This window comes from Humulus lupulus, chromosome 1 (genome assembly GCF_963169125.1).
Source record: "Humulus lupulus chromosome 1, drHumLupu1.1, whole genome shotgun sequence".
Taxonomy (NCBI): domain Eukaryota; kingdom Viridiplantae; phylum Streptophyta; class Magnoliopsida; order Rosales; family Cannabaceae; genus Humulus; species Humulus lupulus.
In genome coordinates, this window is record NC_084793.1 from 289,740,468 (window position 1) to 289,763,466 (window position 22,999).

At 35.8% G+C, this 22,999-nt stretch overlaps 3 protein-coding genes across 3 annotated transcripts; 1 reads left to right on the forward strand and 2 right to left on the reverse strand.

Annotated features, from left to right (window-relative positions):
- The first annotated feature begins 764 nt into the window (after positions 1-764).
- LOC133809001 (aspartyl protease family protein 1-like) lies at positions 765-4,413 on the forward strand. The gene is made up of 10 exons (XM_062245907.1): positions 765-1,392; positions 1,550-1,685; positions 2,237-2,472; positions 2,702-2,926; positions 3,022-3,157; positions 3,237-3,310; positions 3,419-3,518; positions 3,595-3,652; positions 3,794-3,865; positions 3,965-4,413. Exons 1-10 carry the CDS (start codon positions 1,070-1,072, stop codon positions 4,180-4,182), a joined length of 1,578 nt encoding a protein of 525 aa, XP_062101891.1. The 5' UTR covers positions 765-1,069; the 3' UTR covers positions 4,183-4,413.
- Positions 4,414-13,373: 8,960 nt separating this feature from the next.
- LOC133778796 (uncharacterized mitochondrial protein AtMg00810-like) lies at positions 13,374-15,669 on the reverse strand. The gene is made up of 3 exons (XM_062218822.1): positions 15,540-15,669; positions 13,892-14,143; positions 13,374-13,804 (listed from the first exon to the last, which is right to left on the reverse strand). The coding sequence occupies exons 1-3, from the start codon at positions 15,667-15,669 to the stop codon at positions 13,374-13,376; spliced, it is 813 nt and encodes a 270-aa protein (XP_062074806.1).
- A 5,638-nt stretch (positions 15,670-21,307) lies between these two features.
- On the reverse strand, positions 21,308-22,171 carry LOC133778803 (uncharacterized). The gene is made up of 2 exons (XM_062218828.1): positions 21,767-22,171; positions 21,308-21,655 (listed from the first exon to the last, which is right to left on the reverse strand). Exons 1-2 carry the CDS (start codon positions 22,169-22,171, stop codon positions 21,308-21,310), a joined length of 753 nt encoding a protein of 250 aa, XP_062074812.1.
- Positions 22,172-22,999: the final 828 nt, after the last annotated feature.

The following is a 22,999-nucleotide window of genomic DNA, read 5'->3' on the forward strand; positions in this document are numbered from 1 at the left end:
TATTTTTGTAAATAAAATTTTGTAATTATTTTATGTTATATCTTATATGTATATAATTGTAAAGATATCTATTTTCAAAGGGTACTCCTTTGGTGCACATCCGCTTAAGTATTTAATGAACTAAGCATTCTATAAAAAAAAAAATATACACCAAGGAAGGTGTTTATGACGTTTTTAATTTTAAACAGTAATTTATTTTTTTAATTTAATTATATATAAAAAGAAGTAATGAGATATGAGCGGAAGTTATTGTCTGACAAGTGGCATAATAAAACAACATTAATTCTATAATAATAATAATAATATAATGTTGTCTTTCTAAGTTTCGGAGTCAATCATGGGTTCTGGGTTTCTGATGTCAACGGTTTTACCTAACCATATATACGACATTCTCTTCTCACCCTTGTATCTTTATATAATTGCATATATGCCCCTATACTCTACTTTTATCTTATTCGTTTCAGTAATTATATTTATGGCAAGTACCTTTTTTTTTAAATGGAATTTTATGGCAAGTTCTGTACTTGTACTTTTTATTTATTTATTATTGGTCACCCATAGTCTGACGTGTCTTTATAATAGTTACATAATCATTACATTATTTAATACAACTGTAATTAGACAAATTTAAAATACCGTTCCCTTTCTTATTTTTTAAGTTATTAAAATTAGGAAAATAATCTATCCATAATTATTTTTATTATTATAATTTAGTCCGCGGGCCTACCGTACACCCGCGGCTTTCGTCTTCACCGAAAAATGAAGATGACAGAGAGATATTTGACTTTTATGTAGAAGAGAAGACCAGAACACCAAGCCATACACCTCTCTCTCTCTCTCTCTCTTCTTTCTCTCTCTTAAACTTGGGTGGGAATTGGGAAAACGCCTCAATTCTACGTACCCTCCTTTTCAATTCTCTACCTTTAAATACCATTTTTCATTTTTGTCATTTTCTCATTTTCATGCCTCACCTTTCCCAGAAAATTTTGATATTTTCTAGGGAAAATTATCTCTCTCTTTCTCCCTCCCTCCCGACCTCCTCCTCTCTCTCTCTCTCTGCTGATCAGTTATGGCAGCTACTTCTAACTTTGTTTTAGGTAAAGTTCCAGTATATTTGTTACCATTATTTTTAGTAGTATTGGGCTGGGGTTCTCTGAACTGTTATGGTTTCGGGACTTTCGGGTTCGATATCCACCATAAATTTTCGGATCCCGTAAGGGATATTATCGGTTATGATGAGGTACCACAGAAGGGGACTGTGGATTATTATAAGGTTTTGGTCCATGGAGACCACCTAATTAAGGCTCGCCACCTCACCTCTGATGATCAGACCACACCGCTCGCATTCTACCCTGGCAACGAAACAATACAGCTAGGTGGCGTGTTTGGATAGTACGTCCTCTCTCTCGATTTTCAAGTTCTTGGTTTTGAGCTGGGTTTTGTTTGGTTGGAGAGAAAGTGGAGGAAAAAAAAGAGCCTATTTTATATTTAATTATTGTTCCTTTTCATGTTTTTAATTTTTTTTTTCCCAATAATGTTTGTATTACAGTTTGCATTATGCCAATATATCAGTGGGGACACCCAGTTCATCATACCTTGTGGCCTTAGACACTGGAAGCGATTTGTTCTGGTTACCATGTGATTGTACCAGTTGTGTGGGTGGAGTAAGGTCTAGAGATGGAAATGTAAGCGATTTGATCAAATGCTTTTTTATTTTAAATTTTGAATAAGGATGAATTTGATGATGAATTATCCATTAGTTTAACATTTTTCAGGATCTAGTATTCTTATAGTATCAATCTTGTTTGACTAATTGAATTTGATTAATTTCGTAGATTTAGCCGAAGATTGCCTAGATTATTAGAAATGCAGTCAAAAATTTCAATGAGAAAATATAGTAGTGAAAAGTAACTAAACTCATATAATTACGTGAAAGAATATCAAGTTTAGTTTCTCTGGAATGTAATTTTACTCGTAACCGTTGACTTAGTCATTGACCTGCTTAAAATAGCTCAGTTCATAAAGCTTATTATGGTGTTTAAAACACAGAATGAACAAACAGTCAACTGAATTCAGCAACATACTGAAATTTGCTAAACTTCATCTTAATAGGTTCCTAAGATTTGTATTCGACCAACATAGTTTCAGGAGAGATTTGCTCGTTTGATTGATCGATTTGCAAATAGCACCGAAATAGCTGTATTAGTTTCTTAATATTCTTTGTCCTCTCAAACAGGTACGAGAGTTTAATATCTTCAGCCCTAATACATCATCGACAAGTAAGAAGGTATCTTGTAACAGCACCTTGTGTGATCTACGACGACAATGCCCTTCTGAAACTAGCACTTGTCCTTATCAAATTAAGTATCTTTCTAATGGCACATCATCTACTGGGTACTTGGTAGAAGATGTATTACACTTGATTACTGATGATGCTAAATTGAAAGGTGTTAAGGCTCCCATTACTTTTGGGTGAGTTGTTTATGAATTGATTTCGCATCAATAAATACAGGGTAGTTGATTAACTGAAATTACATCACTTGAGCCGATCTCATGTGCTTGCTGGTGACTTTACAAATTTTCACTGCTTGTGTAGTTTTGTAGTGACATGACTTCTGTTCTTGTCATTATCATTCTTATTCACATTCCCCCTTTCTCATTCTCTGTTAGCAACCAAGTAAAATGTGTTATTTGATTGCAGTTGTGGTACAGTTCAGACTGGTTCGTTTTTAGAAGGTGCAGCTCCCAACGGTTTAATTGGGCTTGGTATAGAGGATATATCTGTTCCTAGCATCTTAGCAAAAGAAGGGTATACGTCAAATTCTTTTTCCATGTGTTTTGGACATGAGGGTGTAGGCAGAATCAGATTTGGAGACAAGGGAAGCTTGGACCAAGGAGAAACTCCATTTAGTATTAGAGAAACACAGTGAGTGGTCACAACTTAGTATGCGTAACAAAGTTTAATTTCTAAGATAAGTTGTGTGATTTCTGTACTGATTTTTCTTTGGGAATTATTACCAGTCCAACTTACAATGTCACTATCACTCAAATAAATGTGGGAGGTACGGATGCTAACCTTGAATTCAGTGCAATATTCGACTCTGGTACCTCATTTACATATCTAAACGATCCGGCTTATACACTGATCTCTGAGAGTGTAAGTGGTTTAACTAGTAGCTTTGGTCTATCACTCTAAGCTTCAATAGTCTAATTAGTAGTACTTGGCTATCTTGCAGTTCAATAAAATGGCAAACGAAGATCGGCATTCAAGTAATTCTAGTATCCCCTTTGAGTATTGTTATGACTTAAGGTCAGTTATTTCTAAAGATAAAGTTCCTTTCTATTATTCCTTTTCTTGGTTAATGTGTGCATGCACACCCTTCCAAACCTCCAACGACTAACTTGGTTTTTACCACAGGCCAAACCAAACTTCTTTTGAATATCCCGCCCTGAATTTTACAATGAAAGGTGGTCATATATACGCCGTTAAGGATTCAGTTGTGGTGGTTTCTGAAAGGGTAGGGTCTCTTATTTAGAATTTTGATATCCCTATCCTGCATTGTGTATTCTAAACTGAATTCATGTGATCTCCAGGGTGCACTTATCTACTGTCTGGGTGTTGTCAAAAGCGAAAATGTAAATATCATTGGACGTGAGTATCTTTTTGATTTATCCTTCTTTCTTTTGCGCAAAGTATTCAGTATAGTCTCTGATAGATTGTTAGACATAGATTTTTTCATCTGTGCATTATTGAACTGCTGTTTATAATAAGATTTTATTGATATATATGCAGAAAACTTCATGACTGGTTATCGTATAACTTTTGATCGTGAGAAATTGGTCCTGGGGTGGAAGGATTCCAACTGTGAGTGAAATTTACCATTTTTGGATTCATGTTCAGAAAGATTTCTAATCTATTTTCTGGGTTGGTTTCTAATGTAACAATGGCAATCTCTATCGACAGGTTTCAAAGAAGAAGAAACTGCAACACTTCCTGTCAAGCCATCTGGTTCGCCTGCCATTTCCCCTGCAGGCACCCTTAGCCCAGAAGCCACATCAGGCAGTGTCAACAATTCTATTAAACCAGAAGCTGCACCGCCTAGAAACCATTCGTCGAAGCTGAACTCTTTCTCATTCATGTTCATTCTACTGATTACTTGTCCATTATTTGTCATTGTTTGATCATTCTTTCTATGTAGGCAGGTTTTCTCGGCCCCTGTATCATATATTCATATGTATTAGTCGGTTTTTTTATTGAGACATATACAACAAACAAATAGGATGTACCACAACATCCTTTTTTTTTGGAATGTCTAACGTTGGTATAAACATGGGGTTGTATATATGCATTGATTATGAGCAAAGACAGTAACATCCATATATTAATTATAGTTGAGTTATTTTCCTTGGCTATGCTTTGATTTTTTGTTTCTTTGTGTGTCAAATTTGATTAATGTAAAATTTTGTTCTGTAAATCTATAGTTTCAATCCCTTTTTTCTTTACATTATGAGCAGAGAAGTTTATCTTTGTCAAAGATAATAGCAAAAGTATTCAACTTCAACCGGTAAAGGAAAAAGAAAAGAAAAAAAGAAGAAGCCATTTAAGGTGAAGTGCAATTTAATCAAAGTTGGGGTCACATTTGATGATTGCTGCAACTACAAGTCTCAATTTTTATTCAATAATTAGTCAAACTGCCATTATGTCTTTGGATTACAATTATAGCAAGGTTAAATAAGCAGAAAAAGAATGATCAAATTTGGACTAGGGATATTTTAATTCTATAATTCCTCTCATTATTTTTATGCTGGCTTTAATCAAATTTAGTTTATTTCCTTAATTAAGGGTAACTTAATTTGTTTAAACACAGATAAAACTAAATCTTACGTAATTATTGTCAAAGTATAATAAAATGTGAGATGATAAACACAATTTACCAATCAACAAAGATAAGTAATTATTCTGTTTATTATTAGAACATATATTTCAAATAATTGTATAGTTTATTTTCCCCAAAGGGATTTAAATATTGTTCTAATGTTGCAGGGTAAAATAAAACTACAAGATTCTAATAAAGTAATTATGACTCTCTAATAAAATTGCCTAAAATGTAATTACAAGATTCTAATAGTGTAATTTTGTTGTTCTAATGATTTAATTTGTAGCTTGCTTATGGGGATCTTCTTTCGTAGCCAGAATAAAATAAGTGACATATAATTTTCATACCCTTATCGGGTTTGAGAGAGTTAGAATTGAGCTTCCAACCAAAGCTCTCCTCTTCATAATTTTCTGGTAATTCCCTTTTAGTTAAAATGTTAATGTATTGTTTATGATAAACTTATGAAGCGTTCCTACGTGTTTCTTTATTATCTTGAAATTATTTACTTTTCTTTTTTGGGTGAAAATAATGTTTAATTTTTATAAGGGTAGTCTCATTTGGTCCATAAATGTTCAAATGTCTCATTTTGTCAATCTAAACTATATGCTTTTGTCTAATTTTTTAGCTTGGAATTATCAAAAGGTCATACTCTTATTCATATCCTCAGTTTACTAGCAATTAATTTCTACTTAAGTTCTGCCATATATATTATTTTTTAACAGATAAAAATTATTCTTTTCTTTTTTGGGTAGTTAAAAATTAGTCACGAAATTCCGTATTTTATACTTACCAAGTAATTAGAATTAAACAACTTGTTTAAATGCAGAATATGTATTAAATTGTTTAAATAGATTTATGCATTGTTACCACTCTTGAGAAAGCAAAGTATGAATGACTGAATAATATTGATTCATTGAATAAATCAGATGTACAATGGTTATATATATAGCAGATTACAATTGTAACTAATCTCTAACAGAATAACTAATCTAACAGCTATACAAAACAGAATACTAACAAACCAAAACTAATCATAACTAACTTAGGCTCTAATACTCCCCCTCAAACTGAGAGTGGATAAGGACAACACTCGAAGTTTGTCTCTGAGAAGTAAGAATCGAGAGGGTGAAAGAGCTTTAGTCAGTATATCTGCAACTTGGTCATGAGCTGGAGTGTGCTTAACAACAATAGACTTGTTCAGCACCTTTTCACGCACAAAGTAGAGGTCCAGTTCGATGTGCTTGGTCCTAGCATGAAGAATAGGATTCGCGGACATCAAAACGGTACTCAAGTTGTCACACCAGATTGTAGGAGGCCGAGAAAGATGGAGACACAATTCAGACAGTAAGGACTAGATCCAAGTAACCTCCGCAGTGACGTGAGCAAGACACCGATATTCTAGACCTCGAGACAGTTCGTTGTTTCTTAGATGACCACGAAACAAGATTTGGACCAAGATAAATGTAACGCCCTGGCTACCCCAGAACAGTTACGGTGAACGGTTGATCGGAAATTTGACTCACTACCCGAGTCATTTGGTCAAAAACGTGCTCTAAGTGTAATTAACAGGTTAAGGCATAAAACCAATAAAAAGGAAATGGAAATTTTCATTACAAACTGCTCTGCAGAGCTAAGCAAAACATTTACAAGTGGTTCTCAGTACAAAATGGTCATTACTGTTTTAAATTTACAATCCCGCCGACCTAAGCGACAAAAATAGGGTAAACCCCCTAGTTCCTCTGAGAACTCTTTGGCCGTGGTGGTCAAGCGGCCGCATATGTACACATCACCACATCAGCTCCCCACTCAAGGCTAGGTGAGCTTTTCTTTCCCTTTACCTGCACCACATAGCACCCATGAGCCAAAGCCCAGCAAGAAAACATAACACTTTATATAAACTTTATCAAATGATTATCATTATAATCACACTGAGCATAAAGCTTTTAAACAAATGAGTGAACATCACATGATTCAAGCGGGAGAGTGGCTGCTAGGTAACCCACTAGCCTCCAAGTGCTTATCTCAATCATCGACCCTCGGGGTCGGTCTTGCATTAATGCTCTTTGAGTCATTCAATGCTAATAGTTGATTAGATCTAATCTCTGTTGGCTTGCGTGATCCACGCTAAGGCCGTTCTGACTAATAAGTCAGCGCTATGTGACTAGTGTCCAGTATCACTGCCGAACTTGACTAATAAGTCACAGCTTCACAGTTGATACTAACACCTTTGCCAATTCTGACTGATGAGTCAGTGCAACGTGACCAGTGCCCAGTGCCACTGCCGAACCTGACTAATGAGTCACAACTTCACAGTTGATACTAGCACCTTTGCCAAACCTGACTAATGAGTCGGTACCATGCACAAGTGAGCAACATATGCTAAGCATTCCATATTCAATCCATGTCCATATTACACAACCAACATGCCTCACGAGTATCCATGCATGTCAGACTTGGGGTGCAGTTTTCTTACCTCTGGTTCGAGCTAGAATGAACAAAAGAACGACCCTGAGAATGATCAACCTTTTGGTCCTTTAGCGGTTACCTAGTCATAACCAATTATGGGATTCCATCAATAAAATGAACAATAAAAGGTTCCCAGACCAAAACCTAACCTCCGGGACATCAAACACTACTCAACCGGGTAGTAGGTTCAACCCCGAGGCCTTAGGTTTGAATCCCCATGCTGAAAAACTATTCTGGCCAAATTTTCCCTATTGGGCCGCGGCTCACCCTCCTGACAGAGGCGTTTCCACCTCTGAAGCCATCTCAGGCCGCGGCACACCCTAGATAGGCTGCAGCTCATTATGCTAAATTACCCAGAATTCAGCAACGCATCAGCAAACTCCCCTGCGTTTCCCCTCTCAAACCAGCCCTTCAAACCAACTCAAAACCTCTTCCAAACACCCATTTAAACCTCCAAACATCACCCATAACTCTCCCCCATCATAACCCAAGTAAAACACCACAAAAACTCCCCTTGATTCCAACTTTCCACACCAAAATCTAGAGCTGAAATCTTAAAACGAAAACAGAACATACATGGAAACTAATGGCTAAAAGCTTACCTCAAGTTCAGGTTATGGTGCTCTTCCACAGTGGAACACTCTCCTAAAGTGCCAAGGCCTATCTCCTAAGCTCAAATCCTCAACAAGATCACAAAAATTCACAAGGAAGATGAAGGAAGGAGAAGGTACGGGAAGGAGAAGAAGAATTGTCTATGTTTTACTCTGTTTATTCTACAGCCTCCAAACATCATATATATATATCCAAGCCAAAAGACTAAAATACCCCTAGGTCTTTTAAAGCTTCTAAAACCACTTCAAGGGTAATTTTGGCACTTTACACCTACACCGTTAATCATAATTAACGCTTCCCAATTCCCGCTAATCTCAATATCCTCAAACACCAATAATTCACATCCCGTTACCCTTTAATGCCCGGTAACACTCTAATCATTAAAACACCCCGAGACTCACCCCGAGCCCCGAGCTTAAGCCTGTTATGATCAAACCGATAATTAACATTCCTTGATCGTCTCATGCCAAATGGCTTGAACAAACCCACATCATAATGTGGTCTCAAGATATATCACCAACATGCGTACAAATAATCAATTTACCCTCGACGGGCCAAATTACCATCACACCCCTGTAATAAGAAATATGGACTCACATGCATGCATTTCACATCATATCATAATATAATCAGCATATACATGCATTTTATCAATTAATAACATAATTAAGCAAGTATGGCCCTCCCGGCCTACTGTTCACGCCGTTAAACACATCAGAGAATTCGGGGCATTACAATAAACACATAGACCAGAGGTGGACCCCCTATCATCAGGATCCGAGGCCCAATCAGCATCACAGAATGCTGTCAAAGACAGGTCAGAACATGGCTGGAAATGAAGGCCAAAATCAAGAGTACCTTTGAGATAGCGTAGAATTCTTTTGACTGTCTTCCAATGAGATTCAAGAGGAGTGTGCATGAACTGTGATACACGGTTGACATCAAAATAAATTTCTGGTCTAGTGATTGTGGCATATTGTAAGGCACCTACTAGGCTTCGATAATGATGAGGATCTTGAATGGGATCACTCCCAAAAGCTGAAAGTTTTTTACCACCTGTCATAGGTGTGGCCAAAGAATTTGCAAACTGAAGTTTAGCCTTGACTAAGACATCAGTAACGTACTTCTTTTGACATAGATGTATCCCAGCTGATGTATGTTCGACTTGGACTCCAAGAAAATAATGAAGCTCCCCTAGGTTTTATAAAGCAAATGCCTTGTGAAGATCTGAAACTAGTTGTTTGACAGCAGTGATGGAGCTCCCTATAACGAGAATATCATCTACATATACTAAAATATATGTAATATGAAGATTAGTCTGTCTAATAAATAATGAGTTATCAGCTTTAGAACAAATGAATCCACATCCAAAAAGGGCAGACTTGAGCTTGTCAAACCAAGCCCTTGGAGCTTGCCGTAAGCCATAAAAAGCCTTATTAAGTTTGCAAACCAAACCAGCAGCTGTAGGATCTTCAAAACCCTGTGGTTGTGTCATGTAAACCTTTTCTTGCAACTCACCATTAAGGAACGCATTATTTACATCTAATTGCTTCAATAACCAGCCTTTAGACAAGGCAATAGTAAGAATAATGTGAATTGTAGTAGGCTTTGTAACCGGGCTAAAATTTTCAGTAAAATCAAAACCATACCTTTGATTATAGCCCTTTGCAACTAATCTGGCCTTGTGTTTCAAGAGAGACCCATCAGGATTTTCTTTCAACTTAAAAACCCACTTGTAGCCTATTGCTCTTCGGCCTGGAGGAAGGGAAACTAAAGTCCATGTCTGATTGTTTTTAAGAGCATTAATCTCTTCTTGCATTGCATTTGTCCAATCCTTATGAGTAAGAGCTTCGACTACAGTAAGTGGTTCCTTGGAAGCAATAAACACTTTGGGTTTGTACACACCTGCCTTGGCTCTTGTAGTCATCGCATGAGTGTTAGAAGCACTTGGTAAAGATGATGCAGGTAAGACAACTGAGGAAATGGGTGGCTGTATAGAAGGAGGGCAGGAAGAGGTGGAAGGAAAATGAGAAGTGGATGGCTGAGATAAAGAAGATATAGGGTCCAATGTGGGAAGAACAATTGGTGAATGGGAGGGAATAGTGGGAGGACATGAAGGAGATGTGGTGGAAGAAGTTGCGGGTGGCGTGAGATGTGAAGAAACAATAGGAATGAAACTAGAAGTGGTGCAATGTGAAGTGGAAGGAGAAGTGGTAGAAGAGAATGACAAAGCAGAATATGGAAAAGAAAACTCATCAAAAAGAACATCACGAGAAATGTATATTCTACATGTCGAAGATAGGCACTTGTAGCCTTTGTGATTTAGGCTATAGCCAAGAAAAGTGCACTGAGTGGATCTGAAATCAAGCTTGTTAGCATTAAAAGGACGAGTATTAGGAAAACAAGATCAACCAAAAACTTTTAGTTGTGAGCAGTCGGGGTCTTTGTGAAAAAGGAGATTGAAAGGAGTAGAGTTACCTATGGTTTGTGAGGGTAACCGATTGATTAGGAAAGCTGAGGCTCGAACAACCTCATCCCAAAACTTAAGAGGCATGGAAGCATTAGCTAACAAGGTTAAGGATGTCTCAATGAGATGTCTATGTTTCCTCTCAGCCAAGCCATTTTGTTCATGTGTAGTGGGGCAAGAAATTCTATGTTGGATACCATTTTGGATGAGATATTTTTTAAATGCTTGGTATCCCCCCCAAACGGATTGAATGGCCTTAATGGGACAGTTAAATTGTTTTTCCACTGAAGTTCTAAAGTTAATGAATGTTTGAAAAGCTTCAGATTTATTTTTCAAGAGATATACCCAAGTGTATCTAGAATAGGCATCAATAAAATGAATATAATACTTATATCCATTGAATGAGTGTGTTGGTGAGGGTCCCCATGGATCGGAGTGTATTAATTATAAGGGAGAATGATATTTTGCATCTGAATTTGGAAAAGGGAACTTATGAATCTTCCCTTTACAGCAAGCATTACAAAAATCATGAACATTTTTATTACTATGAGCAATATTACACTTGTTGAGAATAGTTTTGACAACCCTTGAGGAAGGGTGTCCAAGGCGATTATGCCATAGACGAAAAATTGAACAAGAAGTATTATTACAGGTGCTCAACTGAGTATTGTTGACAGATTCAGTATTAGAAGAAAAAACAGAGGACAATGAAGTTTGAGGAGGAACGAAATGCATGGTGGAAGGATGAAACACATATAGCCCCTTATGTAGTGTTCCGCGCATCACCACCTGCTTGGAATCCTGAGCTTTGACAAGACAGTAATCAGGAAAGAATTCGAAATAAACATTGCTATCCCGAGCAAATTGAGAAACATTGATTAAGTTTTTGGTTATTTTAGGAACATTCAACAACCTGTTTAGGACAAGAGATTGAGAAGTGAAAGGAGTGGAAAAAGTTGTCTTACCAACATTATGAATATTCAAGCCACCTCCATCACCCATATGAATCTTTTCCGAGCCAAAATAGTCAACCTTCTCCATCAAATTCTTTTCATTAGCTGTATAGTGACTGGTAGCTCCGGAATCTGGATACCAGGCCATATCAGTAACAGAATCTGCAGTGGCAATGTTAGCAGATGGTTTGTCAATATTTGCAGCCCCTTCTCCTAGAAAATCTGTGTTGAAACGCTGATAGCAGCAAGCAGAAACATGGCCTGGTCGTGAACAAAGTTGACAGATAGGTCGAGAGGAGAAGGTGCCATGATTATTATTGGGCCTGCCAGGAGGTGAACTGGAGGGAAAGTTAGGACGAGAATTAGCAGCGTACGGGTTCCACAAGCCTCGACTAGTGCTGTTATTTGGAACAAAATTACTATTGCTAGAAAAATTCGAAGCAGAAGACATAGAACGATTAGAACCATGAGAAGCATTATTGGAGTATCCACCTCTTCCTTTGTAACCATGATACTGAGCAAGATTGACAGAATCAAGCTCTGGAGTTTGACGCTCCATTCTATGTTCTTGAGAGAGTAGAAGAGACTCAATCTCTGCAACCGTATAGGGCTGGGAACGGGAATTAACAGAGATGATGAAGGTATCATATTCAGAGGGTAAACCTTTGAAAATAGCTACAATATGCTCTTTGGCTGAGACTTTGTGACCAATAGAGCCAAGTCTATCAACAAGTGATTTTACTTTCAACAAATAGTCAGTTAGGGCTAGAGATCCTTTCTTAAGATTCTGAAGTTGAGTAGTAAACTGATCAATTTTAGCTGATGTATGAGTTGTAAAGTATACATCAAGAACAGCCCAAACCTGAGCGAAGGTGTCCGATCCAACAACTCTGGTGAGAATTCCTTCGGTCATGGACGAGAGAAGCCACGAGTAGAGAAGTTGATCCTGCTGCTCCCACTACATATACTCTTCGCTGAGAGTATTCGACATCTGATCAGCTTCACTAAGATACTTCGGTGGAGGAACAGAATCAGAAGAGATGAACTTTTGAAGCTTGTGACCTTTGATTGCCGAGAGGATCTGAGGACGCCAGAGAAGGAAATTATGATGATCAAGCTTCACAGAGATCTTGTGAGAGAAAACAATGGGAACGAACGATGCATTTGCAGAAGCGGTCGAAGATGAAGATTGTTGTGCCATTGAAGAAGACAGTACGAAAAGTGTTTAAGCCAAGAATCAAGAATCAATTGGAAACGAAAAAAAAATCAGAGGAGAGAATCGATTGGGTCTGATACCATCTTGAGAAAGCAAAGTATGAATGACTGAATAATATTGATTCATTGAATAAATCAGCTGTACAATGGTTATATATATAGCAGATTACAATTGTAACTAATCTCTAACAAAATAACTAATCTAACAGCTATACAAACAGAATACTAACAGACCAAAACTAATCATAACTAACTTAGGCTCTACTAACCACAACTGTGATAAATGTCAAACAGAAGCAAAAAGCAAGTAAAAATTAACACAAGTGAATTTTTACGTGGTTCAGAAATCCTTTCAGATAACCTACATCCACGGGGATACACTCATAGAATATCCACGGGGACACACTCATAGAATAAACCAAATTAATAATATTACTTGAATGAACCGAATAGAGAAAACGAGAAAAGAATTCTCTTATTCATTGATTATGAAAAAGATTACAAAGTTATTTATAGTAACTGGTAATACAAGAAATGATAACAAATTGATACAAGTTGTAGCAACTAACTAATAGTTGTAAAACAAATTTTCTAACTGAATTTAACTACACTAAGACTCCCCCTTAAGATGGATTATAAATGTTTTGTAAATCCATCTTGACCTTGAGATAACAAAGCCTTTGTAAAAATGTCTGCCAAGTGTTCTTGTGATGAAACATGAGAAGTTTTGATGATGCCTAATTGTATTTTCTCCCTCACTAGATGACAATCTATTTTTATATGCTATGTTCTTTTATGGAACACTGGATTTGCTGCAATGTATAGTGTTGCCTGATTGTCACAAAACAACTCAACTGGTCCTTTACGAACCAATTTAAGTTCCTTCAAAACTGAAAGTAACCAAACAACTTCACAGATTGTGCTGGCCATTGCTCGATACTCTGCCTCAGTTGATGACCTTGACACTGTGTGTTGTTTCTTACTCTTCCAAGATATCAAGGACTTACCAAGCAGTACACATAAGCCTGTTGTTGATCTCATTGAATCTTGGCAAGCTCCCCAATCTGAATCTGTATATGCCTTAAGTTGTATTTCATAGTTAGCAGGGACAAGAAGTCCCAAACCTGGAAAGCCTTTGACATATTTTAATAACTTGTTTGCTACATTCGGATGTGGAAGCATTGGAGTTGCAATTAACTGACTCAATCTATCCACTGCAAAGACCAGATATGGTCAAGTAATAGTGAGATGCTGAAGCTTTCCAACTATCCTTCTGTATATATGAGGATCATTGACTTCACCTTTTTCTTGACTAAACTTCAGGTTAGGCTCCATGGGAGTACTGACAAATTTACACCCTACGAAACCAAAGTCTTCAAGAAGTTGCAAGGCATATGGTCTTTGTGAAATGAATATCCCCTTGTCTGACCGAGCTACTTCCAAGCCTAAGAAGTATATTAGCTTACCCAAATCTTTCAGTTCAAACCTATCATTAAGCCTTCTTATAAGATCTTCTAATGTTGTCATATCATTGCTAGCTATGATTACATCATCTACATAAACCAACAAGGCAATAAAAGAAGCTTCTGAATATCTTATGAATAGTGAGTGGTCAGTAGCAGAGTGTGAGAATCCTTCTTCAATGAGAGCTTTAGAAAACTTCTCAAACCACTGCCTAGATGCTTGTTTTAGTCATATAAGGACTTTCGTAACTTGCAAACAAGATTTGATGGTAAAGTCTCCCCCTTAGGACTATACCCCAAAGGTAGAGTCATAAACACTTCCTCATTTAAATCCCCATGTAAGAAAGCATTGTTTACATCTAGTTGGTGAAGATGCCATCCTTTTATAACTGCAATAGCTAAAATTAGTTTTATAGTGACTAATTTAGCTACTGGAGCAAAAGTCTATGTGTAATCTACTCCCTCTTGTTGGTTGTAACCCTTAGTAACCAAGCGAGCTTTGTGTCTCTCTATGGAACCATCTGCATTATATTTGATTCTATAAACCCATTTACAACCAATGACATGTTTATGAGGGGGTAATGTCACTACAAAAAAATTGGGCTTTCTCGACACCCAACCACGACAGTCAATAGAGTTGACTGTTGTAATTGCTTAGCGGGACTCTATGCGAACAGTTAAAAACTGTAGGCCTAGAGACCAACGCTGACATATAGTAACTGTCACCATTGCTTTTGAGTGTCGCTATTGACCCCAACACCGACAGTTAATTTGAGACCAATGCTGACAGTTAAAAAGTATCGCTATTGATCCCAAGCCGACAATTCATAAAAGTCCAATGCCGACAGTTAAACGTTGTCGCTATTGACCCCAATGCCGACAGTTAATAAAAGTCCAATGCCGACAGTCATAAAATGTCGCCAAAATTCAAATAAAATATTTGAAAATATGTATTTACTTATAAATTATTTTAAAAATCTAAAAATATAATTAATGAATAATATAATTTTAAAATAAACTAAATTTTGTAAATATATATTTATAAAAATTATGTATTTATTAGAAAACTTTTATAACTAGATTTTTTTTTGTTTCTAAATTTTTCAGGAATTAACTTTTGTATTTATAATAATTTTTTTTATCAAAATTTAAATTTAATTATGAATTTAATATAGAGTAATAACACTTTAATTGAATTTAACTATATTATTCTTTAACATATTTATAAAATTAGTATTATTTGAAAAAGAGTTGTTTTATTTATTTAAAAAATGTTGTAAAAAAAGTTCAATAAATAAATTTATTAGTTATGATTTTTTTTAATATATATATGTTTAAATATGGACGTATTGGAGCAACTCGGCATTGCTCAATTTAAAAAAATTCAGACTGAATTTATTCCCCCCCCCCCCCCCCCCGACTATTCCCTCTTCCTTCTTTCTTTCCAGCAGCCAGCCCGTGCGCCTAGTCTTCTTCTAGCCAACACCGTCAACGTGAAAACCCCCTGCAACCACGTGCGACGCCGGCGTCGTTTCTCCAGCCGGCCACTTGCGATGGGTGTCTCTCCTCCATCTTCCAACAGCCACGCGCAAGGTCCCTTCAAGCAGTTCTTCCATGTTTCCCAAGGTTATCAACTCATTTTTTATTATTATTTTGGTATGGAAATTTATGTTTTATATGTGTTTAATTGTAGTTTTGACCTATGATTTGTTTTATTTGTATAGATTTAAAGATTTCAATGTTTAAAATCCTAAATCTCATTCCCTCTTCCTTTTTTTCCCTCTTCCTTCTTTCTTTCCAGCAGCCAGCTCGTGCGCCTAGTCTTCTTCCAACCAGCACCATTGACGTGAAAACCCCCTACAGCCACGTGCGACACCGGCGTCGTTCCTTTAGCCGGTCACTTGCGACAGGCGTCTCTCCTCCATCTTCCAACAGCTGCGCGCGAGGTCCCTTCAAGCAGTTCTTCCATCTTTCCCAAGGTTATCAACTCATTTATTTATTATTTTGGTATGGAAATTTATGTTTTATGTGTGTTTAATTGTATTTTTGACCTATTATTTGTATAGATTTAAAGATTTCAAAGTTTAAAATTATAAATCTCAAAGTTTAGGGTCTGAATTTGTGATTGTAAATTCAAGGTTAGTTTGTCTTTTTCATGCATAATAACATTCATTTATATGCACATTACATTTGATTTTGTCATTTATGGTTCTCTTTCGGTAAATAACTATGTGTTTTAGTTTGGATTTTGAGTTGCACACAAAGTGTTTGATAAAATGCACTTAGTGTATTTCCTTGATATACTTTGTATTTTCTTTGCTTTGTTCTAGTTTGAAAATTTTGATTTATTGATTTTGTTTTGATATAAAGTATTAGAGAGAAAAAAATTAGTTCATTGAAACTTTTGATTATGGAAAAATATAAAAAAAAAAATTATTTGGTTCTTATTATTTGTAATTGTTGCATAGTTATTATTGCCAAGAGCCAAGAAGTGAGCATAAGAAGCAAGCAAGCATGTCATTGTCTTGATTTTACATTTAGTAATATGTTTAATTATAGAATATGCAAAACATTACATTCAACATAATAGACAAGCTAAACTTTCTTGGTATTGTATTACATGCAAAACATTATATTTTTATGTATAGTATTTTATTTTTATATTATTTGTAATTGTTGCATAACGATTATTTCCAAGAGCTAAGAAGTGAGCATAAGAAACAAGCAAGCATGTCATTACATTGTAGATAATAGGCACGTGCACAAACAAAACAAAAGTTTGACATTAGCATATTGGGTGATAATTCATAATTATATTGGAATCTAAGTTTCATTTTTTTTTTTGGACTAGCATTTATTTGAGCACAACACTTTTTTTGGTTTTCATTCATACTTGTATTACTTTTGAGTATAATATATTCCATGTTATAATATTTCAAGCATTAATTTTATTTTTAGGTAGTGGAATTAGTGACGAGCATTAGAAAAGCTTGTTATTGATTGAAAGAGGTATATTATTTTATTCTTTTTAATATTATATAAGTGTATGTTAGAGGATTTTGAATATCTTAAATATTCATCCATAGTGAAGTAGGTTTTGAGATTATAATTGTGTGTTGCGGTGATAACGGAAGGTTGAGAACTTGCATGTCTTAGTGAAGTAGGTTCTGTGATATATATATATATATATATATAATTGCGTGATGGGGGAGATATAAGGAAGAAAAATCGTTTGTTGTTTGAATTGATTGAATTATTTGAATTGATGTTGACAGATGGTTAGGTTACAAATATAGGAGAAGTGATGTCCATTTTAAATTTAGCAATGATAATTAAAAATAATGGGGCAAGAGATCACAATTGTTTTTTTTTTTTTTTTTGCTTGAAGACCTTAAATACACTAACTAAATCATAAAAGATAATATGAATGATTTAGAAACTAATACATTTAAACCAATTGAGAATTCATTGAACCATTTGAAAATAGCTCCAAGTAAATAGGATGCATATGCCACCAACCCCACCCCATAATCATCAGTAATATATATATATATATCCAAGTACTTCACGAATAAATATTTGGTATTAAATAATTAATTGAAAACAAGTGAGAAATATTGAAAAGGATGGGTGCGAATAGTCACACCATTAATAATATATGAATTCATTTAAATTTTGCTAAAATGTTTGCAATTGAACTAATCTATAAATTCCTTGTGTGGAATGTTGTTAAAAGACTAGTTCTAACCCATATTCTAACAATCCCTTAATTAACTACCCATTATGTTTAGGGGTAGGCACATGTGCCTACTACTATTTAATGAAAATAATCGAAAAAAGAAAGAGTGAAAAATTACGCAAATGGTGTCTCCAACTCAAATAGAAAATAAACATATGAATTTGGTTTGGTGACCAACTTATTACAATTTGACACTTGTAATACTCATTTAATACTTATTACAATTTGACGCTTGTAATACTTATTGATAACTCACCAAATTGATTCAAATTGCGAAGTTGCAAGAAAAGAATAGGGAACCGAGCTTATATGCAAAAACCAAAGCCAAAGCATGTCTTTTCCATATTGTGCCTATTTGCTTTATGACAAACTAGTTTTTTTGGAACTTTGCTAGATGTCCATTTTATGACAAACTTTTTTGGAACTATGTATTTCTTTTATTAGAAAGTGTTAGAACTAATCAAATATAAATTTAATGTTACCAATGTAAATTTAATTTAATTTTTTATCTGCATTCTTTTACTACAATTGTTGCGTTGACTTTGAAACCAAGGGCATTAACAACATATTTGCAATGTCCTCTAGTGTGGAAACTTTTCACTAGTTAAAAACTATCACCATAGAGAGTCAATCACGACACCTAATAATTGTCGGTGTTGCTAGCAACGGCAACACCTAATAACTGTCAGTGCTGCTGGCAACGACGACACCTAATAATTGTCGGCGTTGCCAGCAACGACGACACTTAATAACTGTCAGCATTGCCTGCAACAGAGACATTGTTTAACTGTCGACGTAGCTACCCCTACGCCGGCATAGGCAAATACAACAGTTAGTTGACTGTCGTCGTTGCTCAATAGCGACAGTTAAAAACTGTCAGGAAAGCCCGTTTTTGTAGTAGTGTGTAACCACTGTCCAAGTCTTGTTATGTTCCAAGGCTTGTAGTTCATCACTCATTGCCTTATCCCATGCAGGAATGGCAGCTGTCTGCTGGTATTGAGTGGGTTCAAAGTGACTAGATGTGGCAAGAACTGATTCTCAAAAAGTGGGAGATAATTTGTCATAACTGATGGCTTTGGAGATAGGATGAGCAGTGGGAGAAATTTGGTGCACAAATGGTTCAGAATTGTTGACTAAAGAGCAATGATAAACACGAAGATAAGAGGGTACCCAAGTTTGTCTAACAGGATGATGGGATAAGATTGTTAGAAATAATATAGTGGAGAAGAACGAAACATCTATATTAATATATTTAATTGAAGAATGGAAATAAAAAAATACAATACAAAGAATAAACCAAAGTCGAGGCACGCAAAACACGCTTTCCTTAAAGCAGATTTTCCCCTTCTACCTGAACGGTGCTAGAGGATTCGTGAGCAACCACTTCCCATGATACAATAGCTATCAAGTAGAATGAAAGCACCATTGCGTCTGCTTAGGTGAACTAAAAACAAACCTTCCCTCTATCACCAGAAAATACTACAGAGACTGAAGAGAGAAAGAGACTAAGTGTGTGATACTCTGTATCTGTGCGTCCTAGAATGAGAGGAGAAGTCTCCTTATATAGGCTTCATGGAGAGTTGAAAATGTGTGTGAATCAAGTGCATTAATGCCAAAATATCCAACAAATATGGAATCTTAATTTCTGAAAATCAATGAGAATTAATCACACTTATTCTGGTAATATCAGCAGTTACCCAAAGTGATTTTCTGAAAAATCAATCAGAATTAATCACTCTTATTTTGTTAATATCAATTGTTACCCAAAGTGATTTTCTGACAATCAATCAGACTTAATCACACAATATTCTGATATCTTAATTTTGACCAAAGTGATTTGCCAAAATCAATCAGAATAAATCACACAATATTCAGATATTCTCATCTTTAGTCAAAGTGATTTGCTGAATAATTATCATTTTAGGCATCAATTTCTCATTCACTCAATTTTTTCCAACAAATTTGGTATTATAATTTTCAGCTGGAAGCTAAGAAGCATTAGGTGCTTGCTAAGAGTCATCTGGTGTGGGGTGAATAACATCAGAACGAAAGCTGAGTTGCATTAGCTGGAAGTTGTGATGCAACCGCTGAATTCTTGTTAGAACATGGAAGATTAGAAGAAGAAAAGAAATTGGCATACTGGGGAAATAGTATCTGTGAGGAGACAGATGGGAAAATTTGTTCATGGAATTGAGCATCTCGTGAAACAAAAATACGATTAGTATTTAAACCAAGCAACTTGTAGGCTTTCATGCCAATGGGATATCCATGAAAAACACAAGCAACAACTCATGGTGAGAACTTAGATCTGTGACTAGGTAATGTGGAGGCATAGGCAAGACAGCCAAATGCTTTGAGATGAGAATATGTTGGTTGTTTATGATGGAGAATTTCAAAAGGAGACTTGTCCTATAGATTGGGAGTAGGGATTCTGTTCATGAGATATGCAGCTGTAGATATGCAAGTGGCCCAATATACTAAAGGTACATGAGATTGGAATAATAAGGCTCTAGCTACATTTAACAAATGTTGATGCTTGCGTTCAACAACTGAATCTTGTTGAGGCCTTTCTACACACAAATGAAAAAGTGTGTAATGCCAAGAGAATTGAATAAATCTAAAAGTTGAAGTTCTTTGGTATTATCAGATCTTATGCCTTTGATAGTTTCCAAACTGAGTTTTAACAAGATTAGGGAAATTGGGCATTGCTTGTTGGGCTTCAGATTTATTTTTGATAAAGAAAATCCAAGTGTGCCTTGAGCAATCATCAACCACAGTGATAAAATATCTAAAACCCTGAACAGTTAATGTATGAAAAGAACCCCATATATCCACATGAATGAGATCAAAACAAGCTTCTGAAATATGATGATTTGAAATGAAAGGCAGTCTCTTTTATTTGGCAAAATGACAAATGGAACAATGAAAGTGTTGTGAAGAAGAATTTTAAAATTGTAATTCTTTATTCAATGAATGATGTTTAATACAAGAGGGGTAACCTAATCTGTAATGCCACACTGTATCTACAAAAATTGTGGAATTTGAAAAAGAAAGAACAACTGGTTTGACTTGGAAAGAATCAAGAAGATAGTAGAGATTGCCCATTCTTTCACCCATCCCAATCTGCACAGTCCGAGTAGTGTCCTGAATGACACAATTTTTGTCCAAAAATGATAAAGAACACTTAGTGGATTGAGTCAAAGAACTGACTGAAAGTAAGTTGTATTGAAAGGTGGGAACATAGAGGACATTAGAAAGAGTTAAGAGTGGATTAAGAATAACTGAACCCATACAAGCTACATGCACTGATATACCATTTGGTAATGTTACTAAAGTAAAAGATGAATGAGAAAAGGTTTCGAAAAACAAGGAATGATCATGAAAAACATGATGAGTGGCACCTGTGTCAATTATCCATCTTTTATCAGAAGGGAAAGAGACATTACCAGTGAAGTTTGAAACGAGTGGTTGATCAGCAAAGGAAGTGGAACTAGTGATGTGTTTGAGTTTATTGGCTAGCATGGCAATAATCGATTAAAACTGGGGGGTGCAGAGAGAGAAGACACTATATCATAATTTTGCTCCAAATTATCTCCAGACTTTTCATCATTAACACCTGTCAGATTTGCAGCTAGCTTGTTGGAAGTATTAAATGGTTGTCGACCTTTCCCATGGAATTTATGTCTAGGAGGATACCCATGGATCTTGTAGCACTTTGCTATGGTGTGACCTGAGTTTCCACAATGAGAACAAGTGGCCTTTGGTCGATTGTAGTGAGCACTACCTGCAAACTGACCAAAATTGTGAGTGTTGGTGTCAAGGGATTCAGATGAGACATGATTGAGACCCCTTTGTCTTTCTTCCTAGATTAAGGTGGCATAAACTTTGTTGATGTTAGGAAGGGGGTCTTGCATCAAAGTCTGTGATCTTGTAGCAAAATAAGATTCGCTTAAGCCCACTAGAAACTCGAGAACCTTGTCATGTTCTTGATAATCCAAGAAAGTCTTCATATCACCACAACTGCAAATAGGTTGTGGACGAAATTCCTTGACCAAATCCCAAAGACCTTTGAGCCAAGTAAAATACGTCTGTATATTGTTATTTCCCTGAACAAGAACTTGTATAGATTGTTTAACCTCAAAAACTCTAGGACCATTGTTTTGATGAAAACTTTCATGAAGTTCAGAACAAATCAGGGAAGCATCACCAAGATACATGATATTGTCTGCAATATCACTAGAAATAGCATGTAAAATCCAAGAAATGACAAGACTATTGCATCTACACCAAGGATCATAATCATCATCATCATCTGGAGGAGGTTGAGGAAGCTTACCAGTGACGAATTTCACCTTGTTCCGAGCAATTAGAGCTACCATCATAGATCGTTTCCATGAGCTATAGTTTTCTCCTCCAGTGAGAATTTTAGGAACGAGATTACACTAGGATGATCACCAGGCCCTAAGAAATAGGGATTTCGAGCTTATTCCTTGTAATTTCGAACAGTCTTATCCATAAGAGGAATGTGAGTTGCATCGATGGAAGCTTCATTACCAGAATTATTGTTAATGGTGCTTATGGTTTGAACCATGGTGGCTGAAAAAAAAATTTGAAAGATGAAAAAAAAAAGTAGAAGAAGCCTTCAAGGCTATGGTACCATATTACTTGAATGAACCGAATAGAGAAAACGAATAGAGAAAACAAGAAAAGAATTCTCTTATTCATTGATTATGAAAAAGATTAAAAAGTTATTTATGGTAACCAGTAATACATGAAATGATAACAAACGGATACAAGTTGCAGCAACTAACTAATAGCTTTAAAATAAACTTTCTTACTGAATTTAACTACACTAAGAAATAAAGAACCAATTTGTATAAAAGTATTGACTTAAACAATGTAAGACTCCCTCTTAAACAATTGCCGCAATCTTGTTAAACTCTTCTTTACGGATTTAGCTTTGATGAAACACTGAGTCTCTTGAAATCCCTTCAAAGAACAGCGAGTGCTCTCTTCCTCCAAAAGTTTCACTTGATGAAATCTTCTCCCAAAGATCCTTGGGAACACGTTCACAAGAGATACCACCTGTTACACAAGGAACAAGTTAGATACATAGAAAAGTGCACTCGGCACACCCACTGTAACGTCCTAATTTCCCTAATAAGGCTTAATGTCTTGATTATGGGGCCAGGAGGACAATAATTGAT